Source organism: Ictidomys tridecemlineatus, chromosome 11 (genome assembly GCF_052094955.1).
Source record: "Ictidomys tridecemlineatus isolate mIctTri1 chromosome 11, mIctTri1.hap1, whole genome shotgun sequence".
Classification (NCBI taxonomy): Eukaryota; Metazoa; Chordata; class Mammalia; order Rodentia; family Sciuridae; genus Ictidomys; species Ictidomys tridecemlineatus.
Window position 1 is genome coordinate 50055127 of NC_135487.1, and position 26526 is coordinate 50081652.

Below are 26526 nucleotides of genomic sequence, written 5' to 3' on the forward strand. Positions count from 1 at the left end.
TGACCTTCAGAAAAACCTTAAATAGCTTTAACAGATTGTGCCAATTATAGCCAACTTAGTCACAAACTTTTTGAGATTTACCCTCCAAGAATTAGCACAAATTTTAATATCTTTACTAACTTATTTAGACATTCTACAACTTTTACTTTCCCACATGAAAGACATTCTGATCCAGAAACATTTTTTTTTACCTCTACTTTCATACTAGAACCTTCTTATATTTCCATACCTAGAACCTTCTTATATTTCTTTTCTAACTGTTGGCCCATTTTTAAATTCACATTTTGAAACAATTCTTAGGAAATTTCTGAATTTAAACAAATTACTGTACTTTAATAATATGATCTACTTTATGTTTTTATAGTACTTTAATTGAAATCCAACTGAAACTGTTTGTATTCTTTATATGTAGAATTACACCTGATAGAATCTTAACTCTTAGTAACCTTGTTGTTGGTGAAGACACAAAAACAAAGCATTCTTAAACCTTTTTCCATTTACAAATTTATGAAACACATTTAATGTTTAAATATGTTACCTTATGGAATTTAAAAAGTCAAGAGTACTTGATTTGATATTTAGTAGTTGAAATTTTAGCATTTTAACTTCACAGATTAATCAGATATGTCCTCTAACAAACACATTTATGAAGATTAATCCCATGATGTTAAATTTAATTTTAACTGCAAAAACAGAAATATAAAAAAAGTATTAAGTATTAACCATCTTTTCCCTGTTAAAGAAAAATCCTAGAACTAATAGATGTCACATTCTAGACATTTTATAGAAACCACATTTCATTTATTGCCTGACCACTTAGAAAAACTTATGAGTTAACAATTTTAAAAATATCTTTACTCTCATATGTTTGCCCAATTTAAATTGAACTACTTTTAAAATGAACTAAAGGGTATTTGGATCCATTTCTCACTTAAATTTTGATTTTTGAACACTCATTTATATACCAATTTTGATATCACATACATCATATATGGACACAGAACATATGTAGATATAACAATACAATACACAGGTGTATATACATACATAAAAGAGATGGGAAACAAAGATCTTGTAGCTTTTCATAGGTAGATCTCCACAGGTAGGAGACAATGCTTCAGATGTTTTATTAAAGGCTCTATTAGATTTAACCTATTAGAAATTAAAATAGAGTCTATCAGAATTTTACATTTTGACTTAAATAAAGGTCAGGCCAGTTCAGTTGGATGCAGTCATGATGGACACTGAAATCAAAGGTTCAGGTGACCATTTGTCCTTGATGGATATCAGATATATTCCCAACATACATGTCTATGTCCTTCTTAGGATTTTGTGAGAGGAGATTTTTTTCCATGTATTTGAGAAATTGACTCTGAACAAGATGAAGTGTAACAACATCTATAGTTAGATAAAATAAATCTAATCAGAAAAAATATATTAATTTAGGTGTTCAGAATCAAATGTGAATTCACCATAAAACAATGAGCTCAAAAATATAGAAATTAAACAACAACAACAACAAAAACCCACAAGAGTTCTAAAACACAGCCATAATTACTCTAGTAAAGGAGTATGCAAAACATCTTTATCAGATCAGAGTGCACTTTTAGGTATTTAGAGAATGTGAGAGTCCTGAAATACTTAGATAAATATTCTCAAGGTAAATAAGACTTGTGTATATGAGATCATTCCATTTTCCTCCCTATGCTGTAGTGTTTATGGAGAAACTTGTTAAGAAAGCAGGTGGTAGAGTGCAAGAACAGGTAAGATAACCAGCCATTTAGGTTCCACAGGGGCTTGAATTTAAAAATGACATATTCCCCCCACCCCCCATTTGGTCTCAAACTGGTTTTAGATAATTGCTTCTGTAGCTTACATTTCAGATGTAAGCCTTGGAAGGGGTTGGGGATCGATCCATCTGGCAGAAGGCTATTAAGTAATGAAAGCCACTGTATTGAGACTGAAAGGCAAAACCTTATGCATAGGGCATTTTAACTATTTTTTCTTTAGTAAAATCAGTCTCTTAAGCCTGTAGTATTATAACTTATGTTTCCTCTGGAGACTATTTCCCATTCCTGCAGTTGGTAATGAGACCATATTTGAATGCAGAAAATCATCAGACATCTCCTTTTTCCACCTATGATTAGGTCCTTTCCCAGGCCTGGTAGAAGACAATGAGGCACTTTTTTGAGTGGGTTAAACTGCTCCCAATTTTTCAGTATTCAGGCTAGTGGTGCACCTGGCATAACTGTTGAGAAAGACCTTCCCATCTTAGTTCATATCTTGTTAGGGACATCTCTGTAGATGAGCTTGTGAAGGCCAACAAACCCATCTCCCACTACCTGGTCCTGCCAAATTTATTGCTGCCTTATTGGCAAGAATGAACAAAGTCCCAGTTTGCCAAGGGACAAAGACCTTGGAGGATTCAGACTCACTGGCACCACTGACCTCCTCCTGTCACTATTAAACTTCCAAATGTGATGACCCATGGCGGTTGGAGGAGGCAACATATAATGGAATATTTTCCTCTGCTCTGTGGGCTAAAGGAATCTCCAGAGGATAAGGACATCTAGTGGTTGTTGGACACTTACTATCCTTTTCTTGAAGTAGTGAATTGAAAACACTTTCTTTTTAACAGTCAAAGAATCTCAGGAGCACAGAAACAACAAGGAAGAGAATCCCTAAAACTTATAAGGGATTAATATGTTAATATAGAGAATCTACGCATGTCCTTATGAACAATTCCATTTAAAATGTTCCTCTCTCGAAGCTAGAGTCTGATCGACTAGAGTCTGATCAGGGAGGGGAGGAGAGTGCTTGGGAGGAGAGAGTGTGGGAGAGTACAGTTGGGCTCAAATGGAGGTATTTGTCACTGGGAGGTTCGCAGAGCACCTTTTCATTGCCCAGTCACCCTAAAATACTTTATTAGTGCTATCAGGGGGTTGGTACAACCCACTCTCCTCACACACTTCAGGGAGGGGCCTGAAGACCAGGAAAAGGATTCCTTCTGGCCAAAGCAACCGGCTCAAAGTGAATCAAGTCTTCACTGGCTCAAGGGGAGCATCTCTTCTATACTACATAAAGGGAGCAAGACCCCATCTACATTGGCTTCAGGTAAGTGAGTCTGAATCTACTACGCTGGTTCAAGGTGAGCTAGTACATACAGTGAGAAGGAGAGGGAGGTACAGTGGTCCAGGCCTTGGAGAGGATGGCTGCTGGGCTCCAGCCATAGCCCTGAGGCCTCCTTCCTCTCAAAAACAAAACATACAAACAATAACAAACAATAACAACAACAACAACAAACAAAAAAAAACAGCCTTTTTTTTTATCTTTGAAACATCAATTTTATTATACAATTTTTGAAAAAAAAAGAAATGAAGAATAAATTTCTCCTGGTGCATGGGAGAAAGGACAAAAAGCAGGGCAGGGGAAAGTGTCCCAGGGAAGTCTCTATGATGTGTCTTCACAGGTGGGGGCAGAGGAGTCTTCTGGTAGATGCAGATGCACTCCTGCCTGGAATCCTTGCAGAGTTGCCTGAGCAGGTCAGCAATGTCCTGCAGGACCATATAATGGTCCGTGAAGGTGAGCTCATAGCAGGAGCTCTGCCCCTTGAGCACTACACTGCTCTGGCTACTCTTAAAGCTCATCCTCAACTGGAACAAGGATGCTAGCTAGTAATAATAACTCAAAACAAAAACAAAAAAATAATAAGAAAAAAAACCAAAAACAATATCCAAAGACCACAACCACCAGCCACCAACTACCACCAAATATGCTAACTATCTGGGAGTCTGACAGGTCATTACTAAAAGCTTCCTATACTTATGGACAAAAAAAAAAAAAAATCCAGCTGCAAACACACTCTCTTATATACCTGTAGTTTGAAATTCCCTCACAATGGCTTCTTCTGAGTCAGAGCAAGAAATGAGCCAGTAGGACCTAGGCATTATCCCCAGTGGTCATCTCACTTTGGGGCCTCCAGACCTTCTCCACTTTAATAATCAGAATAAGAAAAAACTCTGGAAGGTTTTGTAGGTTACTTCAGTGGTCTTTTCATTTCCAGTCTGAAAATCTGTAATAACTGGGTGGCTTTGGAAGATCTCATCATAGCTACACTCAAGGTTTCTGCATCTTTACTTGCCTGAACTGAGCAGCTTTCCTCCACTGGGCCCTTGTCCCATGATGGATTACCTCCATTGGGCAGAGCAATGGAGTCAGCCATCTAGGAACTTCGACCTCTGGAACTGTTAACCCCAGAGAAGCTTTTCCTTCTCCAAGTTGTTCCTAATTAAGACACATCAATTAATTAAATTAATTAAACCTAATTAAATGCATCATTGCACTCAGCTTGATAGAGGCACGTGTGTATGCGCATGCGCAGAGCTGGGAACTGAAGCGCATGCTGGAGAAGCTCTCTTAATGTGCCCATCCCATCCCTGGGGTTGAAGCTTCCTGGCCCAACCAGTCCCCAGTACTGTTCCATTGAGGCTGAACTGTCAACAGAAATCTTGGAGGGATACACACATTCAAACAACAGCATGTGCTAAACAAGAGTCCAGGGAGATGGTCTCCCCTAGATGTACCCTGTGTGAGGGGATTCCTTTGGTCTGCACTCAAGGACCTTAGATAACAACTTAGATCTTGATGAAAAGATCTAAGATGAAAGATCCCTGATAAAGCAAATTTATGACAATTATAAAAGCTAGTGCTACTTTTGTTTTCTATGAACTATAAGAGAATAACGTATCAAAACATCCCAATTTTATTCTGTGATCATAGAATTTGTTCATTTATGCATAAAGTTAAAATATATCAACGTTGGTTATTTATTTTCCACTCCCACTAAAACTTCAAGGTGTAAGCCAAGTAGGGAGACTCTATTTAGAGATCTTCTAAAATAGGTTTCATACCAATAGCTGTCAGTTTCTCCATCTCAAACATATGTTTCTGTTTCACCCCCTGAGAATCTGCTGTGATAGATTAATTATAGCAAATTAGTGAATTAAAAGTAACAATGAAGTTTTTATTAAGAAGCAAAAATACCTTCATAGAGGTGATTCTGGTAGAAGATGCCAAGTTTGTTTTTTTTAAAACAGCTTTATTGAGGCATGATTGACAAATAATAAGATAAATTGTTTAAAAGTGTGCAATTAAATGGTTTAATATATGATAAATCCATGAAAACATCTCTACCATCAAGAACATATCTGTCACCCCCCAAGGTTTTCTCATGCTTCTTCATATAACCAGTTACCACCTCCTGCCCTCAGTAATCACTAATTACTGATCTTCTCTGTCACTTTAATTAATGTGTATTTCCTACAGTTTTTAATAAATGTCATTCTGTAAAGACTTGTTTTTTGGCTTCTTTTCCTTAGCATAAGCATAACTGTTTTGAGATTCATTCATCTTTTGTATATGTGTTATATCAATTTTCATTACTGCAAGGTATTTTTCTAGTGGATATATCAAAATTTATCCTTTCACCTGTTGATGAACATTTGAGTTGTTTCCAAACCATTACAAATATAAAATCTGGCATGGCAGATTCATCCTAAAATAACCAACAGTGAGTTGCATCTGAGAGTAATTCCTTCCTTTTATAGTAGACTGAGCCTGTAGGAAAGGCATATAGCTAAGCTGATGAGATGGTCACTCCTGTCATTAAGGGAGGTTATGGGGGACTTCTTTGCAGACTGGAGAGTCACCTTCTGACTTCAAAGAAGTAAATTGTCATATTAGGAGTAAGCCACATGACTGTAACTGCTAGCAGCTTCTAGGAGCTGAGAGTAGCCCATGGCTGACAGTCAACAAGAAAATAGAGAACTCACAATCTCCAGATATTGAATATTGTCAACAGTCATGTGAGCTTGGAAAAGGCCTGAGCTCCAAAAAGAAATGCAACCTGGCCCACACCCTGATTGCAGGTCTGTGAGATTCTGAACTCTTTGCCAGGCCAAGCCCAGACTCCAGTTCCATGGAAACTACAAGATAATGAATGCATGCTGTTGTAAGCTGCCAAATTTGTGGCAATTTGTCATATGACAATAGAAAAATTAACATAACCCATGTGAACATTTGCATACAAGTCTTTATATGGACATATGTTTTATTTTTTCATGAGTAAATACCCAGAATTGAAGTGGCTGGATCATATGGTAGAAGTATGCTTAAATTTTTAAGAAATTGCCAGACTATTTTCCAAAAGAGTTTTACTGCTTTACATTCTACCAACACTATATGAGTTTTCCAGTTCCTTCACATCCTGACCAATATTTGATTTGGTTAATTATCCAAAACACTTACTTAAATAAGCTTATTTATTTATTTTGTGGTGCTGGAGATTGAATCCAGGGTCTCACACATGCTAAGCAAGTGCTCTACCCACTGAGCCACACACTAGCCTATAATTTGGTTAGTCTTTTAAATGTTAGCCATTGTAAAAGGTGTATAGTAGACTAGTTTCAACTTGCATTTTCCTGAAGACTAATGATGAAGAAAATCTTCTCATGTGCCATCCTCATATCTTCAAACACCCTGGGGGTGTTTCCTTTCTGATTATTATATCTAGAGAGTTATATATTCTGGACACAAGCTCCTTAACAGAGAAATGATTTATAGATATATACTTTACAAACTAGCAACCAGTCTGTCCTTGTCTTTTCATGATCTTAACAGTGTCTTTCAAAGAGCAGAAGTTTTGAATTTTGATAAAGTTCAACTTAGCAATTTTTTTTTCACTTTTACATTATACTTTTGGTGTTGCATTTGATAAGTGCTTGCCTAATCTAGCCAAACACAATTTTATCTTGTTTCTTGTAGAAATTTTGTAGTTTTAGGTTTTAATTTTTGGGTCTATCATCCATTAAAAGTAAATAGATGGAAGTGTGTGTTTTCTATGCCACCCTCTCCTCTTTCTTCCCTCCTATTTTTTTTTTCCATATGGACTCTCAATTGTTGTAGCACCATTTGTTGGAAAGACCATCCTTTTTCCATTGAATCGTCACTCTTTCCCACTGATCTGCATGTCCATCTTTATTCCTATATCATATCACTGATTAGTATAGCTTTATTGTTCAACTTAAAATAAGGCAATGTTAGCCCTCTCACTTTTTAAAAATTATAATGAAAATTATTTTTATATATTGGAGATAATATAACATTATTGAAAATCTGGGTTATAGACCAAAAAAGAAAATCAAAGAGGATAAGAACTTGAGTCTACTAATAATCTGACTTCTGTTTTTAAATATTTTAAAAATATTTTTCTAAACTTTTACCAGTTTTTTAAATCAGATTGAATATATAATCTTATGATTTTTTACATTTTTAAAAATTTGTTCTCTCTAGATATACATTACAGTAGGGTATATTTTGACATATTATACATACATAGAATAAGTAAAACTTGTTCCAATGAGGATCCCAGGATTGTGGTTGTATATGACGTAGAGTTTCATTGGTCGTGTTTTCATAGATGAACATAGGAAAGATATGTCCAATTCATTCTATTGTCTTTCCTATTCCCATCCCTACCCCCTTTCCTTCATTCCTCTTTGTCTAACCTAGTGAACTTTTTGTTGAGAGAGAGAGAGAGACAGAGAGAGAGAGAGAGAGAGAGAATTTTTTAATATTTATTTTTTAGTTTTCGGTGGACACAACATCTTTATTTTATTTTTATGTTGTGCTGAGGATTGAACCCAGCACCCCGCAAATGCCAGGTGAGCGCACCACCACTTGAGCCACATCCCCAGCCCCTAACCCAGTGAACTTCTAATCTTCCCCTCCCTTGTGAGTTAATATCCAAATACCAGAGAGAACATTCTGCCTTTGGTTTATTGAGAGTGGATTATTTCACTTAGCATGATATTCTCCAGTTCCATCCATTTGCCAGCAAATGCCATAATTTCATTCTTCTTTATGGCAGAGTAATATTCCATTATGTGTGATATATATATATATATATATATTGTGATATATATATATATATATATATCACATTTTTAATCCATTCATCTGTTGGAGGGCACCTATGTTGGTTCCATAGCTTGGCTATTGTGAATAGAATTACTATAAACACTGATGTGGCTGTGTTACTGTAGTATGCTGATTTTAAGTCCTTTGGGTATAAACCAAGGAATGGGATAGCTGGGTCAAATGGTGGATCCATTCCAAATTTTTTGAGGTATCTTTGTACTGTTCTCCATAGTGGTTGCACCAATTTGCAGTCCCACTCGAAATGTGTAAGTGAGCATTTTTTCCCACATACTTGCCAACATTTATTGTAACTTGTATTCTTCATAATTGCCATTCTGGCTGGAGTGAGGTGGAATCTCAGTGTTATTTTGATTTGTAATTCTCTAATTGCTAAAGATGTTGAACATTTTTTTCATATATTTTTTTGACCATTTGTGTTTCTTCTGTGCGGTGCCTTTTCAGTTCCTTTGCCCATTTATTGATTGGGTTATTTGTTTTTTTTAAATTTTTTTCCAATGTTAAGTTTTTTTTTAGTTCTCTGTGTATCCTGGAGATTAATGTTGTATCTGAGGTGCTGGTGGTAAGAGTTTTTCTCATTCTGGAGGCTGTCTGTTTATGGTATTGATTGTTTCCTTTGTGATGAAGAAGCATTTTAGTTTGATACTATCTCATTTATTGATACTTGATTTCACTTCTTGCACTTTAGGAGCCTAGGTTATTGATCCACTTTGAGTTGAGTTTTGTACAGGGTGAGATATAGAGGATCTATTTCATTCTATTACATATGAATTTCCAGGTTTCCTAGCACCATTTGTTGAAGAGGCTGTCTTTTCTCTGATGTAAGTTTATGGTGACTTTGTATAGTATGCTATTAACTGTATTTATGTTGGTTTGATTCTGTTTTCTATTCTGTTCCATTGATCTTCATGCCTACTTGTGCTATTGGCATGACATTTTTGTTATTATAGCTCTGTAGTATAATTTAAGGTCTGGTATTGTGATGCCTCCTGCATCACTTTTCTTGCTAAGGATTGCTTTTAGCCCTCTAACTTTATTCTTCTTTTTCAAAGTTGTTTTGGCCAGTCTAGGACTTTAATATTTCCATCGGAATTTTAGAATCAATACATAAAATAATGTAGGGATTGGGTTGGAACTGCACTGAATCTATGGGTCAATCCATGGAGGAATGACATCTTAATTTGTGTATTGGGTCTTCCCACACTGGAACTCTCCACTCTGGGTGGTGATGGTGAGGGTCACCTAGAACATCTCTTAGCAGTGCTATGTATTTTTCAGCTGTCCCTTGTTATATATCTTTTGTTAAATTTTCTTCTGCATATTTTTATTGTGTTCTAGTGTTATTTAAAATTAGTGTTATTTAAAATATAGAAATGCAAATGGTGTCAGCATATTACTCTTGTACCTCGAAACATTGCCCATCTCAACTATTAGTTCTAATATCTATTTTGTAGACTTCATCAGATTTTCTACATAGGCAATCATGCTGTCTTTATTTATTTTTTTTTTTTTTTAAAGAGAGAGTGAGAGAGAGAGGGGGACAGAGAGAGAGAGAATTTTAACATTTATTTATTTTTTCTTAGTTCTCGGCGGACACAACATCTTTGTTGGTATGTGGTGCTGCTGAGGATCGAACCCGGGCCGCACGCATGCTAGGCGAGCGCGCTACCGCTTGAGCCACATCCCCAGCCCCTATCATGCTGTCTTTAAACAAAGATAGTTTTATTTCCCACTTTTCAATCTGAATTTATTTATTTATTGTTTCTTGATGTCTAGAATTGGCTAGAACACATCATAAATTGAAAAAAAATATATATATATATAAATTGAAAAGAATTGATGTGAGTAAAAAAAAGAATCAATGTGAGTAAACACCTTTATCTTATTCCTGAGTTTAGAAAAACATTTGGTCTTTTATAATTAAATATAATATTAATCTTAGATTTGCCCTTCAACCAATTGAGGAAATTTCCTACTTTCCCTAGTTCTCTGGGAGTTTTAATCAGAAATAAAAACTAGATTTGGTTAAATGCTTTCTCTGTCTATTGAGATGAGAATATAATGTTTTTCTGTTTATTAACAAGGTGGATTACATAGATTTATTTTTATATGCTGTTATTTGTTTTGTTAATATTTTCTTTAGAGTTTTTACATCTGTATTTATGAGGGAAATAGGCTACAGTCTTCTCTTCTTGAAATGTCATCCAGGCTTAAAGTCAGAGTAATTCTGGACTCACATAATGAATTAGGAAGAATTCCCTCTTCCTGAATTTCTGGAAGAGTTTTCATAGAATTGGTTTTATTTCTCCCTTACATATTCAGTGAAATCCATCAATGTGGCCATGTGGGGCTGGAGCTTCCTTTTGGGATGGCATTTAATTACAACTTCAATTTTTAAAATGGTTTTATGGCTATTTAGATGATCTGTTTCTTTTTGAATGACTTTTGGTATTTTCATCTTTCAAGTAATTTGTCCATTTAATCTTAGTGATCAAAGTTTTGGTACAAAGTTGTTTATAATATTTCCTCACTTTCTTTGTAATGGATAATAATAAAAGGATCTGCAAAATCTGAGTTGATGCCACTTGTGTCTTCTGTCTCTTACCTCTCATTCTGACTTGAGGTTTATCAATTGTATATTTTATTTGTTCTAATTAGTTATACATGATAGTTTATTAATAAGGTGGATTACATAGATTTATTTTTTATATGCTGTTAATTTGATGCATTTTGACACATCATACATAAATGGAATATAACTTGTCATTCTTCTGGTTGTACATGATGTTGAGTCACATTGGTCGTGTAGTCATATATGCACATAGAGTAATAATGTTCGATGGATTCCACGATCCTCCCTCCCCCATACTCTCCCTTCACTCCCCTCTGCCTATGCCAAATTACCTCTACTCTTCCCTAGGCCCCCCACCATTGTGAATTAGCATACACATACCAGGGAAAACATTCAGGCTTTGGTTTTGGGGTATCAATTGTATTAATCTGCTCAAATAACTAGTTTTTATTTTTATTTTTATTTTCTCTGTTGCCTTCTATTTTATTGATTTCCACTCTAATCTTTATTATTTCCTTTCTTCTGCTTACTTTGGTCTATTTATACACTCCTCCCCCATTTCTTAAGTTGGAAAGAGGTATCATTGATTAAGATCTTTCTCATTTTCTAATATAAGGATTTAATACTACAGGCTGTGATCACCTTTAATCCAGAAATCAGAAATCCAAATGTGATATTCAAAAAGTTTGGGATTTCAGAGCAGTCTAAATTTTAGATTTTCTTTTCCTTTTTTTGTACTGAGGACTGAACCCAGTGATCTTAACCACCCAGCCACATCCCCAACCCTTTTTTATATTTTATTTGGAGACAGGTTCTTGCTGAGTTGGCTAGGGCCTTGTTAGGTTGCTGAGATTGGTTTGAATTTATGATTCTCCTGCCTCAGCCTCCCGAGCTGATGGGATTACAGGGAGAAACCATGTTTGGATTTTGGATTTTCTAAATGGGTATGCTCAGCTAGTAAAGTCCATTCAAATATTCCAGAACCAGAAAAACTCCCAAATCTGGAACACTTCTATTCCCAAGCATTTTGGATAAAGACTGCTCAACCTGTCTAAATTTCTCTCTGGTACTGCTTTGGCAGTTTCCCCCCAAATTTTTATTTTTCATTCAATTAAAAATATTTGTGTCTTCCTTTTAATTCATCTCTGATCCATATATTATTTAGAAGCATTTTATTTATTGCCAAATATTGGAGATTTTCCAGAGATCTGCCTTTGATTTCTAAGGTAATTGCATGTTGAAAGAGAATACTTCCTAGCATATCATAGAATTTTAAAAAATTACTAGGATACAGTTACATTTCCTATTTTCAGGTGAAAATAGAAAAATGTACTAAAAATACATGAAGACTAAAATAGAAATGTTCCAAAAATTCCAGCTGAGAATGTTTCTTGTATTTACCCTAGGGGCAGCAGCATGGGGTATTGGTTAGGGAGCACAGATTCTGGAGCCAGACTGTGGGGATATGCCACATGCTTGCTAGCTATGCAGCATGGAGCTGTTCTTCAACCTTCCTTCACACCGAATTCCACATCAAACCAAGAATAGATAACTATGTCGCCTGGATTCCTATTGTTATTAAGAAGACTTAATAAATGCATCAATACATGAATATTTATAAGGTGCTAAGAATAGTGTCTGGCCCATGGTAAGCACTATATATTGTTTGATAAATTAAAAAAACAACAAGGTTCACTTCCTTCTACAATTATTGATGATTGCTCCAATACAGTATGAAAAAAAATCAGGGTTAGGAAGCTTGAATAGAAGTCCACCAATCTGCAGTATGGTTGTTACCCCAGCTGGTTCTGAAGGAGATTATCAGTGGATGACATTTTGAGACCATGAAATCCCAAGATTAACTTCAAATATAATTACATGGTGTCACAAGAGATGCTATTGAATAATGGGAGGGTCACTAGTGTATAGAAGCTTGGTGATTGACTACATTGCCTCATTTAGACATGACGTTGGATCTAAAGCTGAGGCCTCTGAGGACGAGAGTCTCCATTTGCTTTATGCATGTCCACATGGTTTCAGAGAAAAGAGGAAGGGAAACAGGCAGGAAATTTCATTTTGAAACGTTTCCTAAAATGTTTGGATTGATTTCATTATAATGTTAGCCTTACCAACGTTTTTAAAAATTCACTTTATTGTTTAGATTCCTCTTTTCCTCCAGATGGCGCCAGTTAGCTGCTATTTTATGTGCTTAAGTCGTGGGGCACTACAGTCCCTAGAAGCCAGGAACCACATCTCCTGATGCTTTTAAAGGCTGGTATCAGAGCATTTATAAGAGTGAGGCTACGTTGCTTTCTGTCCTTACTTGGTGCAGGGAAAGGTTTCCTAAGAGGAAAATAACCCAGAGCTTACAAATTATGCCCATTGATAGGATCATAGACCCACCTGGGGAAGTCAGCCAGCCAGCCCTTCCCACTGCCTGCAGGCAGGACCACACAGGAACGCTCTCCTGCAGAGGAGAAAGAACCTGGTCATTCACCTAATGACTACCAGACACCAGTGCTTCCACTGAGGGCTGCTTCACCTCCTCCTTGAGGGAGAGAGGAAGGAAGTGCCCTAGAATCTTGGCTCTACCTAGGGCACCTTGCCTCCCTCTCATTTATAGGCCACAGATGTCCCTAAAGAGCAAAGTTCCAGCAATGTTGAATTGGGTGGGGTGTCATGGGAGAATCTGCATCTTTGATGATTTGGCAGTTAACTAAGAATATAAAGAGACTAGATTTACTTTTTTTTCTTTTCTCTTTTAATTTCTTTTATTTTTCACCTCCTTTTCTTTCTTTCTCCACCCCCAGCCCTCTTCCCCCTCCTCTTCCCCTCATCTCCTTCTTCTTTTTTTTGACCCAGAGTAAAGCGTAAGCTACTCTCTCTAGGGAATGAGATTCCCAGCCTTATCTATATATCCAATTCCAGTATTTAACCACTCTTCTAGGAGGGAGTTCTTTTTGGCCAATCTGATTCTCAAATGCAAAAGCCTAAGCCAGCTTAATTTGGGGTTTTTATCATAAAAAGATGGACAACAGCTGGCACTCATTTGCTGCATAATGTCTCTTATTGGATCTGAAGGCTAATTTTAAGAGTTCCCTATCCTTCTATTATCTGTACTAACCAATGCCAACTCTTTGTTGTTGTTGTTGTTGTTGACCTCAATGTCCAAACCCTTTCCTTGACTCTTCATCTCAACTTTGAAGTTCTGGAGGCCAGACTGGAATTCAAATGAAAAGTGATCACCCTAACGACCAAGGATAATTAAATCTACAAGTTGAATTCTGGTTCCACAAATACAATTACAACATCCAATCTGATCTCCTGAGGGTTTTTTTCATGTCTCAACAACTAGCTCATATTAGCAATGCTTTATTGATAGAGAAAGTGTTTTCTGCAGAGAAGAAACACATAAATCCTAGATGTGTTCGCAAGTTGATCTATTTTGATGTGAAGCTACCTGAGATATCGTTCTGGTTAAGTATATGTATAGCAATCAAATTAGAACATGTTTAAAATTAACCTCAATGTCTCCCGTGAAGGCTATTAATAAGATAATCTTATTTTAATGTTCATGAATGTTTAAATAACTTTGAGTCTTCATATTGTGGGACTGCTAGAACTTTTTTTCCACATTCAAATGCAAATAGCAGAAGACCTAGCAGAGGATTAAAGAAGTAGGGATTCCTTTACCTTAAAAATAGGGAGCCCCAAGGTGGCCAGTTGCTGGCATTGGTCCAGCGAGTTGTGCAATGAAGCCATCATAGACCAAGGCTTTTTTTTTTTTTTTTTTATTCTATCATTTTTGTGCTGGCACTTATCTCCCTGCCTTTTGTTTTACTGATTGGCTACAAAAACTCCAGACTTCATTTCTGTGTTCAAGATAGAAAGAAAGGGAGAAGTGGGCGTGTTCCCTCTTGTTCTGAGGCTTCTAGCTTCTTGGACTAACTGGCTACTAGTTCTCCTGGCTCTGCAGCCTGCAATGGCCATTATGGGACTATCCAACCTCTGTTTATGTAAGCCAATCTAATAAATCCTGTCTTATAATTATATGCACATTTGATTGGTTCTCTGTTCTTCTGCAGAACCTTAACTCATACACTGAGGTTCTCTAGTTTTGGATACCGATGAATTCCCATTATATCCATCCTAATGTCTTACAAAAGTATGGTAGTAAATTTGTTGATCACAAAAGCATATCATATTTGCTGTGTAAAAAACTACCCTTAAGCTTTGTGGCTCAAACAGCAATCATTTATTCAGCTCATAATTTTTCATTTTCAGCACTTTGGGTGGGCTCAGCTTCTCAATTCGGGTGAGAGTGGGGCTTGTCGTGCATCTGCACTCAGCATTCAGGTTAGCTGTAGTCAGTCTAGTCTAGGCTCCTCAACTGGGGGGCTTATGTTAGTTCTTTTTGGTCTTCCATCCTTCAACAGACTAGTGCAGGACTTGGTCATAAGGCAACTGGGACAGATTTCCAGAGACAGAGAAAGCAAGGGGTTAGAGAGGCCTCACATTTTTGGTGTTTGAATAATGTGTATATGAATGACAAGGCAGGGCAACTGTAGCAAAGGACAGAGAGGGGAGGGTGTTCAAGCTCTGTTGAGGCCTGAGTTCAGAACGGATACTTCATTACTTCTGCTAAATTCTATGAGCCAAAATGGTCACAAGTCCAGATCAGACTTGAGGGGAGGGCAAAGTGACTCCATCTCTTAATGGGAGGGGCTGCAGGGTTATATTACAAACAGCTATATGTAGGGAAGAGTGAAGAATTGGGTTTGTTTTTGTGATCTACTGCAAAGAAGGTCAATAAATCGTTATAAACCTTTCTCTACTACTAGGGAAAAAAGTCTTCATTTCTTCATTCATGTGCCAGACATTGTCCTATGCAATAGGGGTACTTCAGAGATAGATGATTCCACTATTCCATGTGAAGTATGAAAGAATACGCCTGTCCTACATAAGTGAAAGCAACTCATGTCAAGTTTTTATGCCAAAAGCAGGTTCTTAGTTTATCTGGCAAAAAGCAAGGCACTTCCATACCATATCATGAATAACTTGATCTTTAAAAATCAATCAGAATAACCAGATTATGAGATTTGCCTTCATTTCTCCTACCTCTAGAATTTATGTTCCATTAAAAAGGGGATTTTTTGAAGGATGAAATATTCTATATATGTCAGTTAAGTCTAAGTTATTGATTGTGTTATTGAGTTCTATAGTTTCTTTGTTCAGCTTTTGTTTGGAAGATCTATCCAATGGTGAAAGAGGTATGTTAAAGTCACCCAAAATTATTGTGTTGTGGTCTATTTGACTCTTGAACTTGAGAGGAGTTTGTTTAATGAATGAAGATGCTCCATTAAAAAAAAATTAAAATGAAGAGATTGAAATATAAAAATAAAATAAAATTATATAAAAGGGGGATTTTGTTTGTTTTCCTCACTGCTGCATCCCTTGTGGCCTGAATAGCATCTGACATATACTAGTTGCTCAATATGTATTCATTGGTTCCAATTCCCTCTGTAATGCAGCCATGAGGACAGCTGACAGAGAAAGCACAGGATGATGTGTCCCTGGTGGAGACAAAATCATTTTGGTGTCCTCAGCATGTGCATAGGTATCTCTGTTCTTTCTTGTTGCTTATTTAATTTTTTTCTGGTGTTATTATTTAATAAAGTGTAGTAGAGTGGATATTGCCTTCCTAATGCAGAGAGCACCAGTCCCAGCGCTGGTTGGCAGTGGAATGAGACTGAGATGGAGGTAGGAATTGGCCTCACATTTTTGGTGTTTGAATAATGTGTATATGAATGACAAGGCAGGGCAACTGTAGCAAAGGACAGAGAGAAGAGCAGTCTCTCCATTTTTTTCTTCAAGAATAAATGTCCGCTGGGTGCAGTGGTGCATGCCTATAATCCCAGCGCTCAGTGGTTAAGCCCCCATGGGTTCAATCTCTGGGAAAGAAAAGGAAAGAGAAAGAATGAAAGAGAGTGGGGTGAGGAGGGATGAAGGGAGAGAGGGAGAAAGCTAGGTCTTTTCCCCTTGCCCACCACAGTCAGCCACTTTGGACTGGGAGAAAGATGGTGTTGCATTCAGTTGGGAGCCAATGGAGAACATGAGACCATTGGCTCATTCTCTTGTTTATTTGCACACACACACGCACACACACACACACACATTCAACAAAGATTTGTTAAGAGATAATAATAAACTGTATCCTTATTGAGTTTATAATTTCAAGGGAGTGTAGAGGAATGAATAGAAGTGGTGTGATGAATGAAATTCAAGCTGGTTTAGGTATCATGAGGTTAGGGAGCACCCTATTCCAGACTTGAGGGCTCAGGAAAAGTAACAACCAAGCTGAACCCTGAAGAAAAAGTGGAGTTAGCCCAGCAGAGAGAAAAATTGGAGAAGAGTACATGGGCCAAGAGAAAGCTTGCCTAGTGACCTGATGAGACAAGTGATAGGACACAGCACCTGGGAAAGCCTGAAAGCAGCTCAGTACAACTGGATTGCAGAGTTGATGGGTAAGAGGTGAGAAAAACGAGGAAAGAAAGAAGCAGGGGCCAGCCAGGTCATGCAGGAGACTAGAGATCAGGTAAGAAGTAATGGGCACCTGCCAATAGTAGGTGGAGAAGACATAAAGTAGATGGAATCTGGGGTTATGCAGGAGGCTAAATTGACAAGACTTGTTAATGAACCAGACTTGAGGAGAAGGAAGTCCAAGTTTCTGGTTGGTATGAGGGATAATGGGGCCATTACTAAAATAGGGGATTAAGAAATTTTGAGATGTTGCTAAGCTATTTGAGATCCCTTGGGCAATTGAACTTTTTTTTTTACTTCCCCTTTCAGGGTCAAATTTAGTATCCATTTAATCTGATCTCAAATGGATAAAGCTGGTTTCTTGATTCAACCAGATACAAGCCAAACCTGTGCTCTACCATGCATTGGTGGTGAGGTGATGCTGGGCAAATTAATTAATCTGTTTCACCTCCCTTATCATAAGTACAGAAAATGATAGTATGTTATTCATGGAGTTGTGGTTAGTGTTAAATAATAAAATTATTTAATGTGCTTCACATAGTTTCACATTTAATAAATGATGTCTAAAATTATTGCATCTGGAGGTGGAATAAAGAGCAAGCAAGAGAATTAAACCTGAAGGCTGTTTAGAAAACCAAAAGGAGGGGCTGGGGTTGTGGCTCAGTGGTAGAGCGCTTGCCTAGCATGCTGTAAGGCACTGGGTTTGATCCTCAGCACCACAAAAAAAATAAGTAAAATAAAGGTATTGTGTCCATTTACTACTAGGAAATAAAATTAATTTAAGAAAAAGAAAACTCAAGAGGAGTGAAGCTAGGCAGGAAGTTGGAAAAGTAGGGGTCTGAGGAATGTAGTAGGTTTTGACCCCTTGACTTTTGCCTACATTTGGGGTGAAAAGGCTCTTCACCTCAATGAGAGGCAGATCTTAAGATGTGCTTCTCTGCCCCCAAACAGCAATCTGAGCTGCTTCTCCCTGTCCCTTATAGCTCCTGGTATCTGTCTCTCAAATTCCCAGCACTGCTTTAGATATTAATGTTCTGAAAAGTACATTGTAAAAACTTCCTTCCTTCAGATTGTAAAGCATTACTCAGCCACACAGCTCTGCAGCCAAACTGCCTGGACCCACAGGTGAGCACCACCCAACACTGATCCCTCTGTGCCCTTGTTTCTAATCTGAGGTCAAGATAAGAGCACCAACAACCCCAGGTCTTTCTCTAGGATTAGCTGAATTACCATTTCTAAGTACTTAGAGCAAGCACTTTCCAAGTAGATCCTGTGTTGGCTATTATCAAGGGTCAGAGGAAACCCTGGAAGCCAGGCCAGGGCTTCCCGCCCAGAACTGAAACAGTGGCTAGAGGTGACCAGGGACCCTGAGTGTCCCAAGCTGGATGAGAGGAGATAAAAATGGCAATACTCATCACTCTCTCTTGTTACTTCATCCAAGTTCACAATTCATTGGAGTAGATATTATTCCCATGGTAGAGGTAAGGTAACAAAAGCTCAGATAAGTTATGAATCTCTGCTGAGATTAGAACCCAAGACTCTATATAGATATTTAGATTTTATTTTGCTGGGGGAAAAAAAATCTGACAAAGGATCAGAAATAAACTTAAGTATACTTTGGGAGCTAACAATGGCCAGAACTCACAATGGCACTCCCCCAGAAAACCTAGGCATGGCAGGGAGTAGGCAGCCGCAATGCCAGTGTTCCTGGTGGAGTCACATGGAGATTGTTTTCTTTGTGTGACAGCTGCTCCTCCAAAGGCCCTGTGCTGAACCCCCCACCCCCCACTGCTCGGCTTGAGAAGTTGCTGGGAGATTGCATCTGCCCTTTCCTCCTCTGCCAGCCTGGCTGACCTGGCAGGCTGCCAACCTGACAACCAGGCACTGGGGAGGCCTGATTTTAATAAATTTCTATTTCCTGAAGAAAACCGGTTTTTTCAGTGGCTTTGTAACTCAACCATTTTTGATCACATTAGAACTCAACCTGGCAGCCAGCTTGGCCAATTGCATACAATGGCAGATTGTTTAGCTTTTATTTCCATTCCAAAAAACTTAAAGAAAATGGGGAGGAAAAGAAAAAGAAAAAAAAAGTGAAAGAAAAGAAGTAAATCCAAGCCTCATATTATATAATTACATAATACAGTGAACTCTTAATTCTCTTTAAGGAATCAATTAACCTCTGTCTCCAGCTGCCTTTCTCAATGTCTCTCTTCTGTCTTACACACACACACACACACACACACACACACACACACACACACACACAAGTGCACACTTACACACACGCACACGCTCACACACTCAAATAAATAGTAGAATAGGCAAATAATGAATCCCAACTTTAAGACTTTTTTCCTTACCTTTTCCTTCTTAATACCAGCACATTTCACATTCAAGGGGAGTTGGTGGAATAAAAATCAAGAAAATCCTGAGGGAAAATCGCAGGTTTAATGGATCCTAGAGACAGAAAGAGAAATAAAAAGGCGTCTGAGAGAATGAATGAGAGAAAAACCAAATGAGTAACAATGAATGGGAAAAAATCAAATGAGTAACAATAAGGATCAATGTGTTAAGGTTATTGTTTAAAGGAGAATTCGAAATTGGAAGTTATAGGAATTGTATGTTCAGGCAGTGTCTGATTTCATTCCTATATTCTCAGAAAAAGGGCAGCATGATGAGATATATTTTCAGTCTCCTTTCCCAGCTTGATCAAATATCTCTGTCTTTTTCTACTCCACCTTGGATTGTGAATGCATGTATTTAGAGTTCCTTAATAAGGTCCCTGCCTAAGTGCCAGATAGGCCGTGACGTCTCTTCTCCCATCTATCAAAACTGTCTAGACCCATTTTCTATTCTTATGAGCTAACTAGCATGTGTTTACAGGTGTTGATATGACCCAGTTATGTTTGCACCGTTCTGGAGGGAAGAACATGTATAGCCATCATATCAGGAATCCTAGGCACTTGCATAGATCTGGTGGAGAAATGTTTTCTGCAAAAGCAGTCCTCATGTACACAATCAGCTCTATCAAAGGGATATCCATGGCTCATTTGCAATAGAACTGATCTCGTTGGGTGTATATCATTATCAAGCGTAAGTGCAGAGGTTTATTGACACTCAGGGCATGCGTTAGTGCTCTAAATAAGTAAGAGTATATAGAAGGAAATGCTATAAGTCTCCAGTCAGAGTGCATTTTGAAGTCACTGACTATGGATTCCAGTGTGGTGAGAGAGCTAAGCATGAGGGGAAAAAAAAAAAACACAAGCCAAAATAATTATACCAAAAGAGTATGCTTAAATATGTAACAAGACCAAAAGTTAGATCAATGGGAAATGAATATGGATAAGAGAATAGAGTTTTTAATGTAACTGAATGACATCATACTGAATACCACTATGTCCTTGGCATTGTGCTAAATTCAAAATTATAAAACATGGTGCTTACTAACCATATTTCAGACTCTTTGGGGAGTAAGGAAGTTTGGGGAGTCACAGTGCATAGACACGAAGGGATTAGAAATGGATGTTTAAGCTGCAGCAGGGTTGGGAAAGGGAACTATGAGAACTATTTAGGAATCTTCTAAAAGCATACCTTAGAATTCATGAATCAGAATTTCTGAGGGAGGTGGAGATGAAAATGGGCTTGCCTGGTGTGCACAGGTTGCCAGATTCAGATGCATTCCCATGGGTACCTGCTATGGAATCGCACCAGTACTTCCCAGCCTTATCTGATCATAAGAATCACCTGAGAAGCTTATTAAACTATAGATCCCACAGCTCCACCCACCTGCAGAGTTCCTGATTCAACATGTCTGGCATAGGGTGTAAAATTAATATTTTCATTTATTTATTTTAGTAGACAAATAAAAATCACCTATATTTTGAAGGCTGGGGATGTAGCTCAGCTGGTAGAGTGCTTGCTTTGCATGTGTAAGGCTCTGGGTTCAATCCCTGGCACCACCACCAAAAAAAAAAATCATCTATATATTTATATGGTATAAGATGGTATATTGATGTATTTATACTTGATGTCTAAATCAAGCTATTTAACATAGGAATCACCTCACATACTTATTACTCTTCAGTGAGCACATTTAAAATCTTCTCACACAACAAAATTCAAGTATAAAATGTACTATTTTTAATTTTAATCACCATGATGTACAATGTGTCTCTCAAACTTATTACCCCTAATTGAAATTTTTTATCTTTTGATCAGCATCTTCCTAAAAAGTCAACTTTTTAAAAATTCCACATATAAATGAGATAATATAGTATTTGTCTTTCTAGACACAGGTTATTTTACTTAGCTTAATGTTCTCCAGTTTCATCCATAATGTCACAAGCGATGGGATTTCTTTCTTTTTTAAGGCAGAATAGAATTCCATTGTGTATGTACACTACACAGTCTTTTTTTTTTAAAGAGAGAGAGAATTTTAATATTTATTTGTTTTTTTAGTTTTCGGCAGACACAACATCTTTGTTTGTATGTGGTGCTGAGGATGGAACCCTGGCCGCACGCATGCCAGGCAAGCACGCTACTGCTTGAGCCACATTCCCCGCCCACTGCACAGTCTTTATCCATTCATTAGCTGATGAAGACTTAGGTTGATACCACATCTTGGATGTTGTAAATAGTGCTGCAATGAACATCAGAGTACAGATGTATCTTTGACATGTGATTTCACATCCTTGGATACACACCCAGAAGTGGGATTGTAGATAATATGGTTGTTCTATTTTTTTCTCTTGAGAAACCTCCATTCTGTTTTCTAGAGTGGCGGTACTAATTTACATACCCTCCAACAGTGCACAAGAAAGGGTTCCTTTTCCTCTACATCCTTAGCAACACTCACCGTTCCTGTTTTCCATAATTTCCATAATTATACTAACAGGTGTGAGGTGATATCTCACTGTGGTTTTAATTTCCAAGAATTTTAACAATCAAACCAAGCAATTCTTTTAAATAAGTTGGAAGAATCGTTGATTAGGTAATGCTCATTTATGCAAGAAATATCACTGAGCTCCTTCCATCATGCTGGATACTGGAGAAAGAGAGGAATCGAATTCACCTGGCTGGTAGCCTACAGGAAACACGACATATGGTAGGTGCACTCCAGGGTGAGGTCAAAGCTGATGATGAGAGAGGAGGTTTTTGTAGAGACTGTGGTCAAGGGACACTTTGGGAGAAAGGTAGGAGCTGAAGTGATCTGTGAAGAATTTAGCTCTGTGGAAAAGAAGGAAGAAAAGGTCATGTTCTGAAATACAGAAAACAGAGAATGGGCATGGAATGACTGCCTTTTAGTTAGGTTCAGGCCATAATCATGGCCAACTGTTGTGCTGCAAATTGGTCAAACTGGATTCTGGGGCCTTCAGTTGGTTGCCAGTTCTGCCACTATTTGGCTCTGTGCATAAGATGCATTCATCAGCCCAGGTGTATCTCAGTTATCTTATTGCAAATTGGAAAGGGTAATAGCCCCCTAGGTTGCTGTGAGGTTTACATCCATATGAGTCCTACATAAGTGCTAGTATTATTATTGTATTTTACAGAGCCTACTACTTAGAATGCTTTCACAGCACTGACTCATTTCATCCTCACAATAACTTTGAGAGACAGGCTTTATGACTAATCCCGATTTACAAAGGAGAAAATTGAAACTAAAAGAGGTTAAGAAATCCAAACAAGCTGATCATGGTTTAAATTGGAACCCAGGTCTCTTAATACCATGTAATCTGCTCTTTCTCTTGTGGCAAAATGAGAAAATCAGATTACAGAAGAAGCTTTGAGAACCGAATTAACAAAGTTAGACCTAATTCTGCCTCTACGAGGAAACATTCAGCAGAAATGGACCTGTTGAAACCAGGGCTGAGGAAAGTCGAATCTCCTGGATTAGATGGAAATTGGACCCCAGTGAAGGCCTTGAGAGGGAGCGTTCAGTTAACAACAGTGTTTGGGAGGGTAAAACAGACAGGGCTTTAGCACGGTGAGGTTGGCGAGTAAGGGGGAAACAGAGGGACAGACTGAAAGGAAAAGAAGTTTTCTAACAAGAAATGACAACAGATGCACAAAATTCCCCCAAAGGGTACAAATGGTAGCTGCTGGTTTCACTTCGAGTTGCTTCCATCAAAAGCTGGGAAGCATCTGCTTTGCTGCCTGACTCTGCACACGAGAACATTCTCTCCACAGCTTTGCATAGAGCTTCATATTTGCCAACTGCTGCAGTTGTTATTATTTACTGTCTCTCACTCAAGGGTCCAAGGTCTCAGCACTTAACTCTGGAAAGTGGTATCAGAATGCTCCAGGGATTTGACTGTGGGGAAAGCTTTTCAGCATCCTAAACATAAATACCTCTCAAGTGAAAGCATTGATTGGGAAGCTTGGATGGATAAAAATTAACTGCTGTAATCTTAAAGATGTCTGGCTTACCTCCTGGATGTAAAGGGGAAGAAGCTTTATAGAGTCTATCAGCATCAATATTAAGTGACCTGAATGAAACAGCATTATTCGAGCCTCCTCTCTAGGATCCCATCTATTTGGTTATCTTCTGCTCTTTATTGTGGTTCAGCACCCAAGAGGGTTCCCCATTGTACAGACGGGTGGGTGTCTGATGCTGCCTGCCTCCTTGTCAAGCAATGGATTTGATCTCTAGAGAGTAAATTGCTAATGGTCACATAGCTAACAAGTGGTAAAAGCCAACATTCAAATCAAGTCTTCATGTCTATTGGTTTTTAGGCTTACTGAAGAAAAATATGGCATTTTAAAATAAAATTTAAGTAGTTTATAATGGAAAAGCTCAGAAGTGCAGTCCCCTTATCACTCCCACTTAGAGATAATCGACATTGAAGTCCAATGACATCCTACTAGGTACCATCTAGAATATACAAACGTATGCATGTAATACTTATATAATGTTTTCTTTTAAAAATCGAGAAGGACCCTCCTAGTCCTATTTTTATTTGTTTATTTTTATGTGGTGTTAAGAATCAAACCCAGTGTCTCACATGTGCTAGGCAAACGCTCTACCACTGAGCTATAAACCCAGCCCCAAGGCTCTATTGGAACGTGCCTGAATCTATTTAACCAATCTTCTAATTATGGACATTAAAGTTGTTCTGATGTATTTTTTTTTAATTCTTCTCTAACTATAATTGGCCATATGTCTTTGTGGACCAGTACTGTTACAGAAAAAATAGAAATTGAGTAGCTGTTAATTTTTTATTTTGATGATGTTTCCACATGTCAAATAGCCCTCTTAAAAAAATTATCCTTGAAAGGAGTATGATGCTATTTCTCTATATCTTCACCATCAATAAATATTATTAATCTTTTCATGATTTTTCCTGTGGGCTGAGTACAGTGCTCATTCATGCATTCATTCCACATGTACTTACTGAGTGCCTACCATGTGCCAGGCACCATTTTAGATCCTGGAGATACTCAGTGTAAAGCATAAAGTCTCTGTCTACACAAGCAATCCTCTTTTTTTGGAGGTAATCTATACAATAACAAATACATATCATGTATGTAACATATTGCATGTATATTTCCCAGGTGTTACAAACTAAAAATACAACTGGGTAAAGATGTGTTATGAAGTTTTTCAATTTTTGGTCATCCTTTCTGAGACTTGGTTCCACTGCAGCAGGGCCACACTCCATTAGCCCTGGAATGTTGAGGCCTTGACCACTGACGCCAGCACCCCCTCCCATGCCAAGTGATCTTAAGTGCCACTATAGCTCTTTGATATTAGTCAAGTCACCTCTCCAGGGAACCTGCCATGTAAAGATACCCCTCCTCCTTCAGCTAGACTTTCCTTTCCACAGACTTTCTTGCATCCTAACTGAGCAACCAGACTGCAATAATCAGATTCTAACAAAACTAGAACTCACTCATCTATCAAGGGCATTCCCCGTGAGATTTATTCCTGTTATTCTCCCCCTCTTTAAGCATTGAGAGCAAAAGAAAGAAAGAAAGAAAAAGCACCCCTTCATTTGGCAATATACCATGCGATCTGTGAAATCATAGTTTGATTATCTGCTGATTTTAACTATACAACAGCATGGTAGGGAACGCAGGGAGAGAGCTGGAATTTAGCTGTATGCATGGGGAAGCCTCTTACCAGAGACACCTGGGCAGAAACCTGGATGAAGGGAGGAAATGGGCCAAGCACAGGGAAGGGAAGAGCCTTCCTGGCTCAAAGAGCAAATGCTACCAAGGTCCCAGGGTGGGAACCTACCTGATGTTTCCAGAACAAAGACAAGGGCTATATGGGGAGCAGGGCAACCAGTCAAGGTGGGGGAATGCAGGGCCAGGGAGGGAGGACCAGGGCATGTAAAAGCCCTGTGATGTCTTTGGTTTTTCCAAATTCTGAGTGACATAAGAACCTCTTGGGCGTTTTGAGCCGAGGCAGAATGTGATCTGACAGAATTTGAGGGACCCCACGCGCTGCTGGGTGGTGAGTAGGCTGCAGAATGGAAGTGGTGAGGTAAATCAGGAGGCTCAGATGAAAAACTCTCGGGGATGTATGGTATGGTTTAGCCCAGGGATGTAGCAGGGAGGCTGAGGAGAGTGGTCAGATGATTTTAATACAGGGGTTACAGATTTTGCTGATGGTTTGAATGACAGTTGTGGGAAAAATACGGGGATCAAGGATAGCCCCCAAGGCTTTGGACCTGAACAACTTAAAAAAATAGAGTTTTTGTTATAAAGATTGGAGCAACTGTGAAAGAAAAAGGGCTGGAAGGAATTGAGTTCAGTTTTGGTCATGGTAAGTTTGGGAAGGCAAAGAAGATGGTCTCCTCCATGGCCCCAGAGCTTGTTTGTGGGTTACCTGGCGATGGCCCAGGTGGGACGATTGACTCCCCATTCCCCAGTGGGGTCCTGGTTCTTGGTACTGGTAGCAGATACCTTGCTTCTCAATGAAGTAGAAAAAGGTAGAATAGGCCTCTAGGAGACTAAAAGAATGCTGAGTACAGACATATAGAGAAAGAATTGTCGTCTTACCCTTTTTTTTTTTTTTCATTTTCCCATTAGTAGTGAAATCCAGTTTTGTGTACATGTGTGATGATCATGCCCCAGGACTGACCTGGACCATCTCTGGGCTCCATCTACCTTAACTCATCTGCTCCAAGGAATAAAGCAGCGGTGAGCCAGACTTTTTATAATATTATTATTCTCTTGTAATATGAGTAAAATTCACTATTTCAACATTTCAGACTGTCTCTACTTAGTTGCCTATTCCTCACTAGGAAGATTTTACTATATCCTCTAGTCTCTGTTGAGAAGCACAGTGAACAGGCTGATGCTGACCTGAGACTGGCTTCTCTACTCGTCCACCCACCGGTTGCAACCCTTAAAATACAAGGGGAGCCTACAGTGATCTATCATCTATTGTCCTGGGCCTTTCTTCAGGGGCAATT

At 38.2% G+C, this 26526-nt stretch overlaps 1 protein-coding gene across 3 annotated transcripts in view; it reads left to right on the forward strand.

The window, feature by feature from the left end:
- Nucleotides 1-26245, forward strand: part of Ube2u (ubiquitin conjugating enzyme E2 U) — a 79224-nt gene extending 52979 nt beyond the window's left edge. For 2 of the 3 annotated variants that reach the window (XR_005735227.2, XM_040288781.2), the window contains exon 9: nucleotides 26141-26228. Coding sequence is in view for 2 of the 3 variants with exons in the window: in XM_040288781.2 (XP_040144715.1) it covers nucleotides 26141-26143 (3 nt within the window). In the remaining variant the exon portion in view is untranslated. Of the gene's footprint in view, nucleotides 1-26140 lie in introns of all 3 variants that reach the window. The other variant, XM_040288779.2, reaches the window with a different exon arrangement.
- The last annotated feature ends 281 nt before the right edge of the window (nucleotides 26246-26526 follow it).